Source organism: Neopsephotus bourkii, unplaced genomic scaffold (genome assembly GCF_033783945.1).
Source record: "Neopsephotus bourkii isolate Nb327-2 ecotype Australia unplaced genomic scaffold, CSIRO-AGI_Nbou_v1 NB_1825, whole genome shotgun sequence".
NCBI classification, from domain to species: domain Eukaryota; kingdom Metazoa; phylum Chordata; class Aves; order Psittaciformes; family Psittacidae; genus Neopsephotus; species Neopsephotus bourkii.
In genome coordinates this window covers 12,895,147-12,916,116 of record NW_026902298.1, presented here as the reverse complement: position 1 = coordinate 12,916,116, position 20,970 = coordinate 12,895,147, and the positions used below count along the sequence as shown (strand labels likewise).

General features: G+C 40.8%; 2 protein-coding genes across 2 annotated transcripts in view; both read left to right on the top strand.

Moving 5' to 3' along the window:
* LOC133207149 (cytosolic phospholipase A2 epsilon-like) overlaps nucleotides 1–13,311 on the top strand; it is a 32,332-nt gene extending 19,021 nt beyond the window's left edge. Inside the window, exons 6-20 of the mRNA XM_061343804.1 lie at nucleotides 127–169; nucleotides 895–958; nucleotides 1,520–1,683; nucleotides 1,970–2,062; nucleotides 2,571–2,608; nucleotides 3,258–3,393; nucleotides 4,844–4,980; nucleotides 5,690–5,912; nucleotides 6,444–6,558; nucleotides 7,115–7,252; nucleotides 10,196–10,303; nucleotides 11,161–11,355; nucleotides 11,769–11,935; nucleotides 12,665–12,851; nucleotides 13,063–13,311. Of these exons, the coding sequence (XP_061199788.1) occupies nucleotides 127–169; nucleotides 895–958; nucleotides 1,520–1,683; nucleotides 1,970–2,062; nucleotides 2,571–2,608; nucleotides 3,258–3,393; nucleotides 4,844–4,980; nucleotides 5,690–5,912; nucleotides 6,444–6,558; nucleotides 7,115–7,252; nucleotides 10,196–10,303; nucleotides 11,161–11,355; nucleotides 11,769–11,935; nucleotides 12,665–12,851; nucleotides 13,063–13,271 (2,017 nt within the window). The 3' untranslated portion in view covers nucleotides 13,272–13,311. The remainder of the gene's footprint in view (nucleotides 1–126; nucleotides 170–894; nucleotides 959–1,519; nucleotides 1,684–1,969; nucleotides 2,063–2,570; nucleotides 2,609–3,257; nucleotides 3,394–4,843; nucleotides 4,981–5,689; nucleotides 5,913–6,443; nucleotides 6,559–7,114; nucleotides 7,253–10,195; nucleotides 10,304–11,160; nucleotides 11,356–11,768; nucleotides 11,936–12,664; nucleotides 12,852–13,062) is intronic.
* A 7,523-nt stretch (nucleotides 13,312–20,834) lies between these two features.
* Nucleotides 20,835–20,970, top strand: part of LOC133207050 (cytosolic phospholipase A2 epsilon-like) — a 33,755-nt gene continuing 33,619 nt past the window's right edge. Inside the window, exon 1 of the mRNA XM_061343583.1 lies at nucleotides 20,835–20,930. Within this exon, the coding sequence (XP_061199567.1) occupies nucleotides 20,835–20,930 (96 nt within the window). The remainder of the gene's footprint in view (nucleotides 20,931–20,970) is intronic.

The following is a 20,970-nucleotide window of genomic DNA, read 5'->3' as shown; positions in this document are numbered from 1 at the left end:
CACCAGAACTGTACACAATACTCCAAGTGAGGTCTCACCAGAGCAGAGTATTATTCCTTGGTGTTTGTTTAAGAATTTATTTATTTAATATTAGTTCTGACTGCATATTTTTTTCCTCTCTTTCAGTCCAGTTCCTCCTGAAAAGCTTGTCACTAATGGTGTATTAGTGGTAATTTTAAACTATTTCTCTTGTAGATTTTTTTAAACGCTAGTGATGGGAGTGGTGAATCTGACAGGTGCCCCAGCACCTCACTACAAGCACGGCTGAATGGGAGGGAAAAGGGTTGTCAGGCACTGGCAACTATCCTCTTGTGTTGCTCCCAGTGGGAAGATGTAATAGGAAAGAGTGAACACAATCTCTAGAGATACCCAGAGAACTGTCCACTACCACCAGCTGATAACAAGCTTTTTGATGAAGCCTGAAGTTCTCTTTCATTGACTTAATGCCTCTGTGTCATTCATTCCCTCTTGGGATTTCCCTTGGACACACTCATGGCCATCCAGTTTTCCACACCTCAATGGAAGTTGCTTTCTCCACTGCCCCTAACTTGTTTTTTAGAGGAGGTAGCACTTGGCTATCCAACCACCGAAGCAGGGCTGCAGGGATAGACCTGTGACTTGACTGACCCACCAGTCTAGCTTTGGAAACCTCAGCACACCCACATTCCTCCCCCTGTTATTTCCCATCCCTTTCCAGCCCCATCACTGTGCATGGACCACCATAGCCATTTTTCTTTCAGCTGAAACCTGGCATATCTTCAGTGCCAAGGTATTTCTCTTATAAGCCTAATAAACACAGGGTAGAGAGGAACCAGGTGACCAGAGACAGATAGCAGTGAAGTAACTCAGATGCAGAATGTTTTGTACACTTAATTCTCTCATTCATCCATGCAGTCTCGTGAAATTTCCTGCTTGGAAGTCCTAGTGGACAACAGACAGATGAAAAAAGAACCTTCAGGTTAGACTTTAAACTTAGAAACTAAAAAATCTTATTTTATAGTAAATTGTAATTTCTTTTTTTGTCATTTTCTTATCTGGCCATTTTCCTATTTGGTTCTTACAATTAGAGCAAAGGAACTGTATGTTTATGAGTATTTGCAGGATCACAGATTCAACAACTGTAGTGTATCTATGCTAACTATAAATCCTGGACTTTGCCATTCAAATGAATTACTAGAGTGATGAAAAAATCTTCTTAGTGCTGTAGAATAGAAGTAAATATATATTCCTCTATTAATAATCTATATTTTGCCCAAATTTCCTGTATATCTGAGTTTTTTTGCACAGCTACTGCTGTTTTATGAGCTCTTCGGGATTTTTTTTGTTTTCTTTTTTTTTTTTTCTGCTTTTAACTTCTTCTTGTGATGTTCCCTAGTTCAATAAATAGTCTTGCAGCTTTTAAGCATTGTTGAGTGTTTTATATATAAAAATGACAACTTCTGAATGACTATTTCATGTTCAATTTCTGAAATCATTGTAATTAACTTCTCTATGTGTTTTTAATCTCTTTTCTTCTTAGAAAAAGACTTCTTGTTCTCAGTGAAGGGATCCTACGAAGAGAGCCAGACCCTGTCACTGAGCTCTTCCAGGCAACCTGTGAAGTCCCTGGACTTTCATTACATCAAGTACAGCCTGTCAGAGCTGCGCGTAGCTCTAGCACAGAAGAAACCTCATTTCCCTTTGGTATGTGAACGTCAGCTTCAGTAAGCACAGTAAACTCACAGTTTTCCATACTTAGCTGAGGTAAAAGGAAATAATTCAATTAAATCCTATCAATTATTTTCAATTAAATCTCATCTTTCATTATCTTTCACTCTGGAAGAACATTGTACCCCCTAAGACACCTAAATTTCAGATGCCAACTTGGAAACTGCTGAATGGTGACCCCATTTGGTAGGGTAAGTTGGACACAGTACTTTTTTGTGGTGTATACACTGAATAGTTTTCTACACTGTAATTTCTTTCTCAGTGTACTTCAGATGAAGAGAAAAAAGACTGCCATGCGTCCCTCACTATTCCTCTGGACTCACTCCCCTTCAAGGAGAAAGTAGCAGTGGCAAAGGTGATTGACAGCAGCTCTTTAGAATAAATGTGAAGCTATGGACCAAAGATCAATGGGCATGACTTAATTAAATCAGTGTGAAGTAGGGGGGTGGATATGTAACTGCTGGTGCCCTTACATTCCTAAGATAGAGGGTTATGTACCTGTACATTTTCATATGAATGAAGTAAAACCAAAACCCCGGTATGACAGAGGGATTTCTCTGACCTGCTGGGGGCCTAATTCACATCAGAGCCAATGCAAACCATGAGGCAAGATAGGGCACACAGGCAGAGATGGTTCTGGTTTTTTATTCTGTACTGCTGTTTGTATTTTTAGTATGAAACAATTTAAAGAAAATAAAGAGGATTTGGAGGAGTTTTAAAAACTGGATGGATTTTCTGATTGTTACGGCTTTGTGATTCCAACATGGCTCTCAGAAAAAGTGTAGGGCTTCACAGCTGACTGAATGGAAAGAAAAGGACAATAAAATAATCTCCAGTTATTACAGTGTGGTTTTTTTCCCTAGGATGAAGCAATCAATTTAGATGTGAAGTCAAATGACTGGTAGGTAATTCTACCTTTGGGTTCTGTGGTTGTGGAAAAAGAAAGATGCCAGCCAGGCTTTTTGCACTCTTACTTTTCTTCTGTAACTAAGGGAGAATGTATTATATTCATCCCTATTTATCCCATGCTAATTACCCATATCCAGAAAGTGAACATTGCCAACTGAGCTGTGTGAAATTTCCTGTTATGCCACTATGCAGGAGTTCCATTTGGATAGAGAGAATAATCTTTTTTGGCTGCAAAGTCCATGGAGCTTCAAGTTTAAGAAGAGATGTGTTTATACCTCACTTCCCTACTTGTAAAGAATTCTCAGTATTTGTATTTATAAAATCTGGAGGGCTTTAGGCAACAAATCTTGAATATTCCACTGTTGGTAGTATCTGTAGATGGATTGCAGTATTTATGTTAAACGCTTCTTGAAAATCAGTGTAGCAATAAGCAATATTTCTGGTTTTGTTTTTATAAGATTTTACAACCTTTTGACTTTATCTTTTCTCTACCATGTCTATATCATCTGCAATATGCTTTTGTGTGTCACAACAGCAGCTTTTCTAAGCCTAACAGTACAGTTTGTGACTTGTAAGGATGAGTCCAGACATTAATTGTAAGTGATCATGCCCATCCTATTTAACTCTGAGCTTTCTTTCAGGTCACAAAACTTAGATGTTCGCTTGGAGTTTGATCTGTGTACAGAGGAGAAAAATTTCATGCAGAAACGGAGGAAGTTTGTGGCTTCTGCTCTGAAAAAATCACTTCATTTAGAGCGAGACCTACAGGACCATGAGGTATGGGGAACACCATAGAGTCTGGACTGTGCTGTGGAACAGCAACATGTTATGCTTGCAGATGTTTGCATATTGGTCCTTAACCAGCCCTGATGTAGTGTCCCATGTAAAGCATCGAGGTATGTTTAGATGAAACAATGTGGGAGCATGGATAGGATCAAACCCATTTGCTACGTGCTTGTTCAGAAAACAAAATGCTATCAATCAGCATTTTTTTCTCTTTTTTCTTTTTCATCTGTGATAGCCTTACTCTCTTAAGCTGAGCATGCCATCACCAAGGCCCCATAAAGCATTTCTTATTATCAGATTTTGGAGGGGACAAACACTTAAACAGTTAAAGTGACATATAACACTGAATGTTTCATATCACAGACTCCTCTGGTGTTCAACATCTTAGTTACCATCACTCTGACATCACAAAGACATTCAACATTTTTCTCTTGTCTGTCTGACTGAGTTAGGGTTTGTATTTGTTCATGTTGTGGTGGTTTGAGGACAGTTGGTACTTTAGGGAGGGGACACAGTCTGTGTTCAGGCACTTTAGAAATGAAGCTTTCATTTGAAGAGTTCTTGTCACCTTTGGTTTTCCCTTTGTTCGGGACAGCTGGACCAAAGGCCTATTAAACATTGTATGATAGAATGGTTTTGAATGCTATAAGCAATGTTCCCATTGACAAACTGGTCACATCAGTATATTGTTTCTCATTAGAACACTAGTTTTTGTGGGAAAAGAAGTAGTATCTTTAGTATAATAATTTTTTAATATTAATTTCAGATTTTCCAACAAAAGAATGTTTTTTCACAGACAGATAAACTCAGATCAGAAAATTTTGCTTTAACCTGAAACACTTGATTCGAATCAGGTCACTACTGATTATTTCCTTGATGCAATTGCCTGGCAATGTGTATGGGAAATGTCATTTGGCTCCACTCAGTGGGTTTCTTGGAGGAATTTGCTTTCCAGTAAGACAATTCAGATTTCCATGCAATTAGCCTTTGTGGTTCATCACTGCAATTATACACTGTAGGTACTTTATAGGAAATGTAATATAGTCATTATACTTGAGTTACAAGAGAGGATGAGCTCTGATTGTTCTCAAAATAGAGCTCTCATGAGATGATCTTTCACTAAGGAAAATGCACTTTAATACTGAAATGACTTGAATCAACGACTTTTGAGCTATTTTGGTAAGCCAGCATGTAGCAATTTAGAATCAAAATTGATTCATCAAAAACCTCAAAATTAGCTAATTACCAATTTTTCTTTTTCTTTTCTTCCCCCCCCCCCCTTCTGTGCAAAATACCAGATTTTCATCTTTTTCTCTCCTGCTTGAGAAATGGTGAAATGTTGGAATTTCTTGTGGAACAGAAATGATGCAATTAACTCAGCTCTGATCACATGTGCTGGTAAACTAAGTTATTTACCACTGCCATGTCGATATTTAAACAGGTACCAGTTGTGGCAGTCATGACAACAGGAGGTGGCACCCGGGCACTGACATCTTTGTTAGGCAACCTGTTGGGTCTTCAGAAGCTGGGTCTCTTAGATGCTATTTCATACATCACTGGGTCATCTGGTTCAACATGGTAAGAAGAATGAAGAACATCATTCATCACCTCAATAGTCTGCTGTGTGAGAGAATTTTCTTCTTTATTTTAGTAAAGGAAGCTGTACTACTTCAGTCTCAGGGTTTTTTTCTTCCTGCATTAGGAACACATTGCTTGAGCCAGCAATGGCTGATGTGGATCAACGTTTTCCTTGACCCTTTGTTTCACCTTTAGGATCTTTCCTAGTGAGTGATTCTGGTGTATGTCATAGAATCATAGAATAATTAAGAGTTGGAAAATACCTTAAGATCATCAAGTTCCAACCCCCCTGCCATGGGCAGGGACACCTCACACTTAATCATGTCACCCAAGGCTCTGTCCTACCCAGCCTTGAACATTGCCAGGGATGGAGCATTCACATATTCCTTGGGCAACCCATTCCAGTGCCTCACTGCCCTCACAGTAAAAAATTTCCTTACATCTAATCTAAACTTCCCCTGTTATGTACAAGTCATGGATGTGTACGTAAATCAACATAGCACAGAGGGGCTTTTTGGAAGTCCTTAGGTTTCACTAGTGGGGCAGGTGTGTGTGTGTCCCTAAATCAAAAGATCTTTTCAGTAATAGAGCCCATAAAATGTGTTTAATGAACCTCAGATAGTTCATTTGATGTGGTCCTTAAATCCAAGTCTAACAAGTGAAAGTGTCTTAGGCATATGATAACATATATTTCCTTTCTTTTCCCCAGGACCTTGTCACACTTGTATCAGAGCACTGACTGGTCACACAAGGATCTGTCCAGACAGATTGGTGAAGTCCGCAGACATATGACCAAGTGCAAACTAAGCTGCTTTTCCCTGGAGAGCTTGAAGTACTATGACAAGGAGCTAAAACTGAGGAAGCAAGAGGGATACCAGATCTCTAGCATTGATTTATGGGGGCTTCTGCTGGAAAAAGCGTTAAGTGATGGGGTAGTGTGTCCATGCTTTCTGTAACAGCTACTGAGTTCTCCTGTATGGAAAATTAAGATCTAGGGGCAGATGCTAGTCTGAGAGTGTGCCAGCATTATCCAGCAGATGATTTCTGCTGACTAACAAAGGGGTTTTGTCCCCACGTATCTCTCAGCATGTAATTAGCAGCCCATAGGGTAATATGTAGAACAGAAAACATATGTCTTCTACCAGTATGAGTATCTGATCACTTAACAGCAGAATCCTGCTTTTGGTTTCTTGCAAGAACTTGTAAAGTGGATGCTTTTACTGGAAAGAATGAGAGACCATTGTACCACAAATTGTACCCCCTGTAACTAAATAAGCTTATATGGATGTGTAAATATTTAGATCACTCCTTGGTTTAAAAAATGTGTGGACACAAAATGAGTGGAGAGACTAAGAAAATTAAGATGGAACAGGTATTTATTTTGCTGCAATCTTGCAAGCCCATGCACCATGCCAAGAATGTCCCTTGTTTTTGCTCTTTCTCTGTTTCTGGTCAATTCACAGAAAAACAACCACAAACTCTCAGATGAGCGACAGGCATTGAGTCAGGGTCAGAATCCCTTACCTATCTACATGATCCTCAACATCAAAGAAGACTACAGCCTTCCCGAGTTCAAAGGTGATGGCAAACCTGAGCTGTATCTGGACTTGGTTGGTGTTCAAATAACCTGCATTATCAGTTACTGAATGTCCTACAACCCCATGCACTGCTGAACCATAGCATTGATATGCAGTTCCTTTTCCTCCTTAACTTCCTCTTCCATTTCTAGATGTTGTGCCTAGGATCTGGTAAGAACCCGTCATCTATGGGGCAGGAGAAATCTGGGAGAGGTACTTAAGGACAGCTGAGGTACTCACAAGTCAAGGGCTTAGCCCTGTATGCGGGGTAACTTAGGCTGATAGCTTTGGTATAAACTTCACTCATGTCCTGTCTGGAGAGGCCTGTTGGGAAGTTCTGAATGAATGAGTTTGGGAAACATTACTGAGTGAGCAGGTGAAACCAGCTGAATGATAGCCTCTTGCCCTGAGGAAGATCAGTCTGTGATCACCCTGCTGAAAGGGTTTGTCCTGCAGCTGCTTCCTTGTCATTTCAGAGCCCTTCCTGCAGGGGAGTAGGGACCGAGATTAAAAAGTTAATTTTTTGAATTTAAAAAGTTCTTTTTGTGCCTTTGCAGAATGGGTGGAGTTCACCCCTTATGAGGTCGGGTTCTTAAAATACGGTGCCTTCATTCGTGCAGAGGATTTTGGCAGTGAGTTCTTCATGGGTCGCCTGATGAAGAAGCTCCCTGAATCCCGCATCTGTTTCATGAAAGGTGATGTGCTCCACTGTGAATATTTGAATTGCATATGTATGTACTGTGTTTTTAATATAATACAGACCCTACATTGTACAACTAGCGCTCCATAACATGCAGGACTGAAGCAAAGTGTGCAATATGCTGCTCTTATGTCTAGCTGAATTTTATAGACACTGGAAATGAGCTAAAAAATAACTAGAGGAAAGTTCAAATAACACTATTTGCTGTTGCTTTTGTCTTGAATGGTGGCTCTCATCTCTGAAGTATCAGGGCTGCTTAAAGATGTTAAGCTTGTTTTGAAATGAGCAGCAGAGTTCCACGTGGAAAACATTTGTATTTTGAAACTGGAAACTTAAACCCAAATGTATCAATGAATGGTATGATTTTACAGCAAAAAAACAATGTTGTGATTGAGTTTGTTTTAAAAGATGGAAACTTTGAGTAATTTTCTGAAGTGTTACTGATATTTTTGCAAGTTTAATAGTATTACATTTGTGATTTTGTTAGCATGATTAATTCAGTGAGTTTTGTCATCCTTATTTAGTAAAGAGAGTAGCTCTCAGTAATGCTTGAAAGACGGCTTAGCAGTTTTTACGCAATTCTTTGTTCATTTTGTGTAATGCTAGAACTCTCTACCACCCGACTTTGTACTTTAATTCTCTGGATTCAGGCTGTATGCAGGAGAGTCCATCTGCTTTTAAACCCCAAATAATAGATGTGTTACATGTAAATAAGCATAACACACAACAGGACAGCAAGGTTTATCACAGAATCATAGAATCAGTAAGAAAGGGTTTACTTATGAACTAAAAAAATCCATAAAACCAGCAATACTATTCTTTATCTGATAGTATTCTTTATCCGGTGTGTAAATAAATTGTGCACCTCTCTGTATGATGCAGGAGGAGCCCAGAGTCATATTGGTGCAGTCATGAGAAAATAGTTGGGCACAAGGAACAGAAGACAGCGCTTAGCCGCACAGATGCTGAACCTCAGAGCTTTAATGACTATGCTTAGAGCTTTTACTGATGTCATGAGTTAAGAAAAGAGGTGGCTGAGGGAAAAGACTCAGAAGAGAACACAGGAACCAAGAACAGAAATAAGTCTGAAAGGCAGAGGACAAATTCATGGTGGCTGGTGGCTCTGACATTCAGTAGTTCAGATGCAGCTGCAAGCACTAGAAGTGCCAAATCTGGAAACTTCAGATGCTGAAGAGTACACTGGAGAAGAGATCTTGTATTCTTTCATGAAACACTTTGTGTTGACTACCAGAGGTAGTAGGTAGGTTACAGAACTAGGTGGGACTACAGAGCTTTCTGATAACATTGTGCCCCTGTTGCTGTTTCCCACTGTCAATGGTGTAGTGTGTTCATACCGAGGTAGCCAGGTAGGGAGCATATCCAACACATCCAAACCGGGCCGAGCTCTGCGTTCTCAACCTCAGCACCTGAATTCATCTGGCGACCACACAGCCATAGATGTATATTTAGAAAGGAGAGTTTAGAGCGGAGAGTTAAAGCAATGTTGCCATCTAGTGATACAACATGTAATGCCCTCTTAGGTTGTGATTAAATTGTACAATTACTTACAATGTGATAGTTCAAGGATAAAAGCAAGGTGCAATTTTCAGGGAGAGGCTTTATAAGAGCAATGGCTAGAGCTGGAAAGGTTGGATGAGCTCATGGAGATACCAGATCCTCAGGTTTCCAGAAGACTAAGGTGCATGAAAGCTTGTCTGCTATTTTCAACTCTGTCAGCCCAGTAAAAGATACTGTCTCTCTTCATAGTTCTCACTTCAGCAAATATAGGTACCATGAAAATTCAGTGCAAGATGTTAGGAAAACATGCCTAATTGCAACCAAGCTTCATGTGGACGACAGTGTCTGGAAGATGTTAAAATGCTCAATATGTAACTCCCAGGGCTGGGGAGATGGAAGAGTTATGAATTGAGAAGGCACAAAGTAAAGACAGGAGAAATGAGAAGAATTGCCTTCTCACTGTAGGCCTGGACAGAAGCTTCTCAAGCTGCAGGGAGATGGGGTTGTGTTGATGGAAACTGCCCAATAATTACCTGCAAACGAAGTCTGTTTCCTGGCTAAGTGTAGAACCAGAGAACACCTATCTGATTTCTTAATTACGTATTTCTAATGTTTCTCAAGAAAGTGCTATTCTTATGGGAGCCTCCTGTGAAGCAGAAGACACTTGGCTTCTTGTTCCACTCCACAAACAAGCCAGGCTTGAAAGAGAATTGTATTTCTGTCACTAATTAATGGAATGCATAACTATTGTATTGTGCAATTCAAATCACTTCATCCTTTGCAATGTATGGCTTTTGCAAAGCTTTCACTGGTAGAGATTTTCAAGGCAAAGCTCAGCACTCCTCGGCAGAGTTCCTCTCAGGGCCTGTGGCAGAGCTGCAGAGGAAGAAGTGCTTTTCAGGATCCAAGGGGCTTTTGGAGATTTCGGCACTAGCGAGACATTTTTAGATCTTCTTTTAAATGTGAGAACAAAAGTAGAAGGACTACAGAGATGAGAATAACAGGGATAAGAATAACCACTTGAATCTTGGCTGTTCAGGAGCAGCCCCCCCAGACCTTTAACTGAGTGGATGGTTGTATATGACATACCTTGTACACCGAACATTTTATGGGAAATGGTGTGGTTTTGTTCTCTGATGACTGTTGCTTATAGGACAGAAAACTCTGGTTTGCAGTGTGCACAATGTACATGACAATGAACTACAGTGTCTGGCACAATGTTTAAAACTATTTAGGTTCCTCTTTGAGGACAGAGTGCGAGTTGCTGCAAAAGAATTTCATGCAGTTTCTGGTGAGAGTTTGGAAATCTTTTGGCTTTCTGATACCTCTCACAAAGCTGAAAAAAATTTTTTTTAAAAGGGATGATTTTCCATTAATACATTTTCAAAACATGTTTTCCCCATTATTTACCATTGCACAGGCCTGTGGAGCAATGTTTTTTCCTACAACCTCTTGGATGCCTGGCATTCGTCAGATCCTACAGAAAGGTGCTCACTGAGATGTACACAACACAGGACTATTGATGTTGGTTGGTTACGTTTGTTTTTCTAATTTACCTGTTGTCTTACGAATCTTTAAATGAACATTGCATTCAGATGCATGTAGTGTGAAATACATGTGAAGGCTTTTTAAATCTTAAAACTGAGGCCAATGCTGCACTACTCTTTCCCCTCTCCCCAAGGGAGAGCCAGCAATACCTAATCAGATTTCCTTTCTGAATTCCCTCATAACAATATTATTTCTATTAGTCTCCCTTGGCCTGAATTTGTGCAAGTGATGGTTTGTCACTGAATATAAAACTACTGAAGTTCTTTAACAAATCACCTGCCTGAGGCCTTTCAGTGACCCTACATGTAAGAAACATCTCAGCGCCGTGTTCTCTGTTTGCCTTGGCAGATGGTACCTTTTATATGTTGTTGTTGAAGACTTGGGTGTAGCAATTATGTGGAACTCCATTTCCTTTGATCCTGCTGTAAACCTGTGTTCTCCTTAGGGGTGTTGGCTGTCCTTCCTGTGTTCAAATGTGGTTAGCAAGTTTGGTTTATGGGCTTTTCATCACTTTCTCTGCAGAAACATTGCAGAACCCTGAGCTCAATAAATACTTGTGCTATAAAGTCTATGGCCCTCTTTCCCAATCTCATGCGGTGCCATTTAGCACAAATCATTTTCTCTGCTGTTTTCTGAGTGTCCAACTCTCTTGACAACATTTCTTTTTTTTTTTCAAATCTGATATTATCTAGTTTTGAAAGAAACTGATGCAGGTTCTCAGCCTACCCTGACCTGCACACAGGGAGTTCACCCAAGAATTCAATCAAGCAGTAAATAATCTTTCCAGCTTTAGGAAGTTTGTTGCCACTCTGACTGTTCATTTCCTCTACCCTTCAGAAGGAGATGAGCCTTCCTCATCAGCATGTGGCCATGAGCTGGAGACTTACTTAGTCAACCCTGAATGTGGCATCATGGGCATCATTCGGCAGGTCCTGTCTGAGCGGGTGATGGTTTCAAAGTTCTACAACTTCCTGAAGGGGTTCCAGGTGCACAATGAATACCTTCAGAGCAAAAACTTCTGTATATGGAAAGGTAAACATCGCTGAATATTAATTTTGTCTGTTTATATGGTTGGTGTTTTCATCAGCAAAGAAAGGGCAGATGATGAACAGGCGTTACTCTTCACTTTGGGAACAAAAATTTCAAGATAATTAGTTAAATTTCATCCAGTCAAATCAGCTCCAAGGCGCTCCTTGATTCCAGGGAAGGGCAACTACTGCTCACTGGGGACAGAAGAAAAGCAACATGAGAAGTGAGGGAGTATGTCTTTTTACCTAGGGCAGGTCTTTCTTTTCTCTGTCAAGGTTGAGCTTCCACAGTGCAGCAGGGTCTTGGAAAGCAAAAGTAATGGGGAGACAAGAGGCATTTTCCCACCCTTACTATCCAAAGAGTGGAGAAATTGCTTCTTCAGTGAATCACTCATCATAACAAGTATTTCTTTTTAGATACTATACTAGAGAATTTCCCCAACCAGCTGACAGAAACAGCGAAGTTCATACGCCTGGCAGACACAGCAGGATACATTGATATCAGCTACCCACCGCTCATGAGGCCAGAGAGGAAAGTGGATGTTGTCCTACACTTAAACTATTCTTCTGGATCACAGACATCGGTGCGATAACTGCTATATTTTCTTTGATAGTCAACACTGTCTTTTAGCTCTTTTAGCCCTCTTTAACTCTGGTTATCAAGGCTACACTCTGTACGGAGTGTTTCTCTGGAACTAGTACCACCACTGAAGAACTTGTTTCTCTTGTCTTGTGATATCCATTTAAAGATGTCCACATGCAGTTAAATTAGAAGTAATTTATTCAGATGTCTTTAGAACAGTTACTGGTGGTGTTTTTTTTTTTTTTTTTGATATTCTAAGTTGTGGAGAAGAGTTGTCTTTTGACACCATATGTGCTGTTTCAAATGCCAGCTGATAACCTGGTCTATAATTCCTGTTATTAGATATTGACAAGGCAGAAGTTCTTGAAGACTTCCTGTCCATTCTGATCATTTCAGGATCTTCTCAAGTAAAAGGGGCATATATCTGTGTCCTAAGCAGCCAGACCACCCTTGCTTTCAGCCATGAACATCTTATTTATCTTGCACATAAAAGCTGATGAAGAGGAGGAGGTAGAACAACAGTTAGCAGTGAAAGTTGGAGGCTGGGTCTGGAACTATTGTTCTGTTAATAATTAAGTGCTTAATATCTCAAAGGCCAGAAGGAATACTGACAGCGAATGCTGCTCATGGATCTTTGTGAAAGGCTTTTGGTGGATGTGTTGTGCATTAGGAAATATAGAGGGGGTGGCAGAATTTCTGGTCTTTTCTTCCCTTTCCTCTCTGAATGCAGCCTTTGGAAGAAGCCTCCAAGTACTTCCTAAAGCAGGGAATCCCATTTCCCAAAATCCATATGAGTGAAGAAGAAAAGAAAAATCTAAAAGAGTGCTACATCTTTGAAGACACAGAGAACCCAGAGGCACCGATAGTGGTGTTTTTCCCACTGGTGAATGACACCTTCAGAAAATACAAAGAGCCTGGTAAGCCATGGGGCAGAGATGGTCCTCCCACCCTTTGGCTGTGTTGGGATGGGAGACATGGTCTAACATGGTTCCCTCCATGTCCTGATGTGGCTACCATGGCTGAGAAATGAGAGTGTCTGGATAGAAAGATGCACTGTTGTGCCCTGCCTGGGAAGCAGAACTTGGGACCACATCTATACCCCATCAATGCTCTTTTTTTCTTTATCAGGTGTGGAGCGCAGCCTTGATGAGATGGCACAGGGCAAGGTGGATGTTTCCAGCATTTTTTCCCCATACTGCATAAGCAGTTTTACATACACAGAGGATGAGTTCGACAAGCTGATAGAACTGACCAGCTACAACATTCAGAACAACAAAAATCTGATCCTTCAGGCTCTGAATTCAGCTGTAGAGCAGAAACGACAGCACAAAAGATAAATGCCGATCTGAGTCTCGGAAAGATGCCTGTGTAACTTTGTTTTTTCCCTGCAGAAGAATCAAGCGCTGCTCATGAATGAACACAACAGACTTGTGAAACGACAAGGACTTGTCTCAGCCTGTGGTTCTTCTGCACCACGTGGCGATGATAGATAAACTGATTGAACAAAATAATGATTTGTCTTGTGCTTTATTTATGTTGGATTTAACTGTTGGTGACTGTTGTTTTTTTTCACGTACATACATGTATATGCAGTAAATCAACCATCAGAAAATAAGTGGTTTATTGATGAGTTTTTTAAATGCATGAATGTGGGGCAGCAATATAAATTCTTTCAAAATTCACAGCATTAATAGAAGTGATACATGAAGACAAACAAGCTACAGATATTTAATTTAGTCCAAATCTAGTGCAGCAGAAAAATACATAATAAAAGTGGGCAATTTCAAAGAAAAAGAGAAAACTGTATTTTCCTATGGTATCAGCAAGAATTTTTGCTTAAAAGAACATGCAAACCTGAATGTAAAAGACACAGAGAAGCTGAGATTTCACATGGAAAACACAAATGAGTTATACTTCAGGGTTTCTGAGTTTTATTAAACCAGAAATATTTATATTTGGAAAATGCCTTGGAAGTGACTGTTTCAAACTCTGTTGTGAGTCAGGATCAGCTCATCTGGTGCATGTGTAAGTACTTAACCTGAGGTTGTGCTTTTTACTAAATGCTCATGGTATTTAGAGGATCCAGCTCAGCATTCACATCCCATTAATCTCAATAGGATTAATAGCATTTCTTGTTATTATAGGATGGGATGCTGTGAGAATAAAAACATAAAAAACTGAAAGGCATTCAGATTTTGTGGTAAGAAGGCAAGCTGAGTGCTTTACACTGATATCCATGGGTAATTCATGGGTAATTGCATAACTTTGTCAGTTACTGAGTGTATACAAACAACACAGGCTCTATGCAACTACTATAAATAGCACAAGGCAATTTGTCGACACTGCTTATTTTTGAGACGAAGACCAAAATAGTGATTTGCTTTATGAAGGATTTGAATAATGCAAATACTCTGTAAACCTGGTTTATTACAACGAAGATACTAATATATATATATAAAAAGATACAATGCTTCAGTCAGTTTCAGCTGATTACTTCAAACTTAAATGAAACACAGTAACTTGTGCTGAAGTAATGTGTTGGCAAACAAAGAGCTATAAATAATGAATCAGAGCCAAAATACAAAATAAATCCTTACTTCAAAATGAAATTTGAACCTCTAAAAGGCTGAAAATTTCTCTTCCCTTTTGCTATCATCATCTATCTCTCCCAGTTCCTTCAAGCATTTCTTTATGTCTTCTCTTCCTCTAGTCTTTGTTGTCTTTAATCTCCCACACTCACCTCCCATGACCTCAGCACCCTTAGGGCTGGTGTGTCCTTGCACCAGCTGCTTTTCCAGGCTCTCACACCTCCATCCAATTTGCAGCCCTGGATCAAACCTTCAGTGCACTGAAATGGCTGTTTACTTGCTGGGTCTCATCAAGGGATCCTCTCTTTGTAATCTCTGCTGCTGAGTCATGCAGTCCCTTTTGGCATTGCCTCTCCTCTGTCCCAGCTCTACATCCCTCTTGGGCTTCCCTGTTTATCATTATGACAAACATACTTGGGGTGACACATGCATTTGCTACTTCTCCCACCTGCCCATCTTCCAGCTGGAGTTTTGGGCATCTTCAAGAGCTGCAAATAGAGTTCCCACCATGGTCATCCAGGTCCCTTGGTGACACCAAATTTCTCTGTTCTCCCATCCCTGTTTTTAACTATACCACTTGGTTTCCATGGCTGTCTTTTTGTTTGTTGGTTTAATAGAGGAAAGCCCCATTTATCCCCAGTGTGCCACTAAGGCATGTTCTGATGTACCTGCCAGGGGCTGAGCCCACCCCACCTCCTGGCATTCTGGCCAGTCCTACAGAAGTGGTGCGTTCGGCATGGCTAAAGCTTTTGGACAAGAACTGGATCTTGTCAATTCTCCGCTTTCAGTCCTCAAACATCAAGGACTTTCTTCTTTCAGATACACCCATAGCCACCTGAGTCCCACAGCAAGGTCCTTGCTTTTACCATGAAAATACTTAAAGATCCTGCATTGCTGTAGACCCTGAAAAAGGTCTGGCTTAATCCTCCATCCAGCCATCCTTTTCCTGGGACAATGGGGACCTTCACCTAGAGACATGTAGCAACCCCTAAGTAATGCTGTTAAGCAGAGGGGAAGGATACCAGTGCCATCATGCCAACTGCAGTAGGTTTATTCCTCTCTGAGATAAAGTTTTCTCCAGGTGACTGCTCCACAGCAGTGGCCTGTTCTCCAGAATCTCATGTAGTCAGCACTCTCGATCCATGTTTAGTAGAGGTGCTTTGTCTGTTAATTAGGGAGTTGGTTAATTTGTTGGGTTCAGCCTGCTTTTTATCATTTAATTTATTAATTAATTGCAGAAGGTCTTGGTTGTCAGTTCTTCTAGGCCACTGTGGAGGCTTTCCCTTCTGGCATCTTTTGCTCTGGTTCAGTTGCTAAGGGGGTATGTTTCCCATTCTTAGCCTCTGGGCTGTACTGAGGTATGGAAAGAATGCAGGTAACAGCCTTAGATGCAGGCTTTTAAAATCTTTTTTAGCTTTGCAGGTTGGGAGTGTCCCCTTTTACAGGAAATAGGAGCAATTTAATCAAATTATCACACCAAGGAAGGAAATAAACAGGAGGGGTTATAGGGGGGAAAACACTGCAAAAATCCAGGCCCACATTGTATCACAGTGTTAGCACCAACAGGAGTTAGCATGATATTTCTTAAGTGTTTTAAAAGACAGAACTCTTGGTAGCTATAATAACAGGAACTACAAACACTATTATGGTGACCTCCTTAATTGTAAATAATATGTTCTCCATCTTTTCTGTGTCTGGCTTTTCCTTCTTACCTATTCATTATCTGTAGGTAAGTGAAGGATTAGCATGCAATTGCACCTTTGCCCCAGCCCTTCTGATTATCACAAAGGTGCATGGAGACCTGGGCAGCTCAGTGAGGTGAATCAGCCCATAGGAACCTAAGGAAAGCAGCAGTGGGGTTTTTTAACCGCTCATGAGGCATGTGCATCCTCAGACAGTCGTTCTGACAGTCCTGTCAGGTAAGTGCTGCTGAGGAAACAAGCTAATGGGATGGTTGGCAGCACCATTTTACGTTGTTCTGTAGCACAAAGAATGGTCAGACAAAAGATTATTGCAAACAATCTGAGCTATTCATTTGTGAGGCTACAGGTTGCACCATGTGTCTGCCCAGAAGGTACAGGACAACATGGGTGGTAGAGCAGGACTCCCTTCTGAGAAACCCTGTGCCAAAACCTTGTTCAAATGTAAAGCTCTGCTCTGCGTGTGCAATATCCCACCATCTTACAAGGGTGATAATGCTGCAGAGGAATGCCTATTTCCAGCAAGGCAGGTTTCCTCATGCCCTGACCATAGTGTGCTGGCCAACAGGTAGCAGTGGGTGAAAGCTGTGTCTTTCATGCCACTGAACTGTGCCTTTGAGCTCCTCCTGAAGACCTGTCCGTTGCAGGGTTCCCACTGAAGCCTAGCACACCTGCAGTGTCCATAAAGCACTTCAAAGTGCAAAGTAAGGGAATTGATATTTTGGAAAGTCAAGAAGTCACTGGGAAAGAAAAGATGGCAGGGAAAGGAAAAAAGAAAGGAAACCAGGAACAAAAAGGCAGTGGTGACAAACACTGAGAATGGAATTAGAGGTATATCTCACCTCCAGTTTCTTCAAAGCATTCCTGATAGGCTGGTCCATTAAAATGAACAGCAACTAAAAACCCTAACCTGGAAAATATGATGGCATTAAATCCTGTTGCTGAGATTCTGACTGCTCTGGGCTTGCAGATGCCTGAAACACATACTGGAAGTGCTTTCTAGATACTATCTTCTCTGCTCTTAAATCCTGGTGATCCCCCGTCCTCTAGCAGTATGACTTTTCCTGCGAGCTACTTATTGCACCCTTCCCTCTCTCAGCCAATAATCTGTAAATTACTTGTAAATATATTAAATGTTTGCTCCACTCCTATTTCCTTTCTTCCACAAGATAATGGAGTGTGCTTAAAGGCTGATAACTATCAGGTAACGAGCTGTAAGTTACTACATATATTAATATGCACTTTTAAATCTTGAGCAATTGATGGTTGTTTCTTTTATTTTGCAATTTCTGCTACTCAGCTGGCTGACATCCAAAACTTTTCCAACCAAGCTTGAAAGCAACCTGTGCTCCAAATTCCTCCTTGTTGGAGTTGGAGCTGTTTTGGTTTGGTATCTCCTTTGTAAACATATGTAGTAGTTTATCTTGGAGATTTAATAGATTACATGATATCCTAGAATTTGCTGCAGATTAAATGTTTATGTCTCATGTGCAGAAGATTATTCACAAAATCCTTTGTAGACCCTTAACACATAACTTTTCACTCTTAAGCTCTGGTCCATGATCTTTGCTCACGTGGGAGCTGACGGCCTATAACCCACAGCTGGTTTGGGGCACAGAAGAGAGCGCTGCAATGGTCACACTGCCGTCATACTGGTTTCTGGATCATGAGGAGATGATAAACTTACATGCAATCTGCAGAAATGTGGAGAGTGAACAGTGATTCAGAAAACTTTGGCAACTGCTCTTCTAGTTTACTGCATTCCTGGGAAACCTTCTCCCAGTACAGGAAACATCCCATAGTGAGACAAATCTAGGCACAGGGTCTTTTCTCACTGTGCAGGTAACCGCTGGGAACTGCACATTTGCAACATACGCAGGATCTCATAGAGACAGAATGGAGCATGAATCTCAATTTTGATAGGCTATATAGAGACTGGTCTAGCGAGTGCTGGAATTTATCCAATGCCTTAGTAACTGTAACATGACAGAAACATAGACAAACATTTAACTGTGATTGTAGGGGTATAAAAAGTTACAGTGATGCCAGTCTCTCTACTGGGAAAGTAATACTTTCCATTTTCAGAGCCATATACCAGTTATGTGCTAAATGCATACCCAGAGATGTGGTAGATGCGCTATTCCTGGAGATACTTAAGGCAAGGCTGGATGTGGTTCTGAGCAGCCTGGTATAGTTGAAGATGTCCCTGCTCATTGCAGGGTTGTTAGACTAGGTCCAGCTAGGACCTCTGAATAATTCCAACCCAAATTATTCTATAATTTGATGATTCCATGAAATGCTGATGCATATATGCAACGGATATAAAGTGCTGTACTTTTCTCAGTTCCTAACAGGAATATATTCTAGTAGTTTAAAACTCTCTAGTTAAAGACTTGCTTTAAAATTAGTTTCCCAGAAGATTCCTTCTTACCTGTGACAGGAGTAAAGCAACAGACAACAGAAGCACTCCTGCCTCCCATGAGTTTCCTCTCCTGCTCCACATCTTCTTCCTTCAGTAACTGTACAATTGATGGTCTAAGACACTTCCTGCAGGAGAAGGATGTATCTGAGTCATAACGTCCATTTGGCTCTGCTCTCCAGTGTGGTTTTTTTGTACAGAAGTAGTATCTATACATCTGAAAGCAGTGAGGTGGTCACAGCCAGTCTTTGTTGTGTTTCCAGCTTACCAGAAAAACCCAGGCTCATTTTGCCTGGCCTGTCTGAAGGCTAGGCAAGCATATGCTGTTGTAAGATGTTTAGGGGAACACTGGCTATCAGCAGATTCATTCTCATCAGGGATTGTGATAAAAGAAATCACAAATGTATTTGAACATGTTGAAACATTTAAAGTTTGTCATGGAGCTCCATTCCTCCACAGCATGTCTCTACAGTCAGAAGTAACACAGGTAACTTTGTCAGGTGATTGATGCTTTTACAAACTGGGTTGTAGTGTGAATAAGAAACATAAAGATTAAAAAGAGTATGAGATTTAGCAAGCACTGAATGGTGAGAGTAGTGTGCTCCTTGCTGCCAGGGCAACTACAGTTAGATGTTTGAAGCAGATAAGTTATTTTGCTTCATCTATACTTATATTACTGAAATAGGAAATGTAAAGAAATAAAATCATTTCACTCGGAGCATCTGCTTTTCATTCTACAAATAAAGACCATCTGAATTTGTACATACAGATTTTAAATTAGGTAACATTAGTTCAGATTTTAATGACAGCCTCAGAACTTTCTTGATGGAGCTCCCTGTGGAGTCACTCAGGTGGCACCAGGATACCCTGATTTAACTGAAGGCCACACAGATCATCCCAGATGGCGAAGTATGCATATAATGAAGAATTAACTCTGCAGATGCGAAAATCTGTACATACAACCCATCTGCTCTTCTCCATGGGTTTCCTTGCGGACAGGGAATCTCAGCTTTCTTAAGATTTGTTGCTTTTAGAGGGGTTTCTAAGTGAGTATCACCATTTATGCCAATGGTCCTCTGAACTAATCAGCCCTGGGAAAACTGGCCTGCTCCAATAACAAGTATGCTGCTATTTTTAGTGTCCCATGGCAGGTCTTCCAAGGTCAATCAGGTCTTCTTCTCTAATGAGGCTAAAAAAAAAAAAAAAATAATGAATGATTGTTCTCTAAATTAAGCTGCAAGAGGAGTTCTCCAGGATGCAGCTCTGCGTGTCCATAACCTAAGGCCAAAAGATGCTCTCGTACTTGAAGAGTGGGCAGAACTACTTTTCATGCTGGAAATGCAGATGCTATGACACAGCCTACTAGATCTGCTAGTTTGTTATTCATTTGTTTTTATGTGTTTGAAGATGGTAATTTCCACCGGGTATGCCTGGAGATGTTCATGTGCCCTTTTGTTCAGGCTCTTTGGTTGAACAAAATCTCTGTAAAATAAAACTAATAAAACTAAACTATTGGATACTATATTCCGTTCATTTTGACATGAGTTTCCTGCAGTTGCCTTGTAAAGTTCAATTGTCTTGCTTTGGAAAATGTTGAAAGCATAATTCTTATCTTCTTTGCACAGCCATTCTATATTTCTTTGCTTTATTTTTGTTGAATTTAAGCCTACTCCTTGCACTTTCTTCCCTGGAAAGAAGAAATGGAAGAAGTCCAGAAGGAGCTGGGAGCTGCTGGTCCATGTAGTCACCTGTCAGGTGGTGGAGGTGGCCTTTTCCAGGGGGGTTACTGTGTGGCCCAGGGCAGTGCCTCTTTTCAAGTAGTGAATTTGAGTCCCCTCACCTATATGGAAGCTTTCAAAGTGGACAAGTAGATGTCAGCATGCAGGTAGTTATTTACACAGAGGCTTTTTCCAGGGCTCAATTTATCCTACATAGGAGCTGCTGTTACTCTCTGCTCAGGCCATTCCCCATACTGCAGGATGGCATACCCAGCCAGAGGAAGGTACTGCATCCCTTTCAGATACTGTGCTTGTGCTGTAAGATCCTTCCCTGGAGCAGTCATCCTTGGTGCTCCATCGTCTTCGGCAATGGGAGGGGAGTCCTTTACTTATAGAGATGAGATGGGTGGGGCCTCAGCTCATTTTATAAAATAACTTGTCATTGACTCCTACACGAGTCAATCCTGCCTCAACCATGTCTCAGGAACTGCTTCCCGTGGAGGTGCCGGAATCACTCTACTACATGGATCCAGGGAAGGCCAGGATGTTATATAATGCAAAAGGTCTACAGGTAAGAAAACAGCTTTAAAAGTTTACTTAAGGTCCACTGC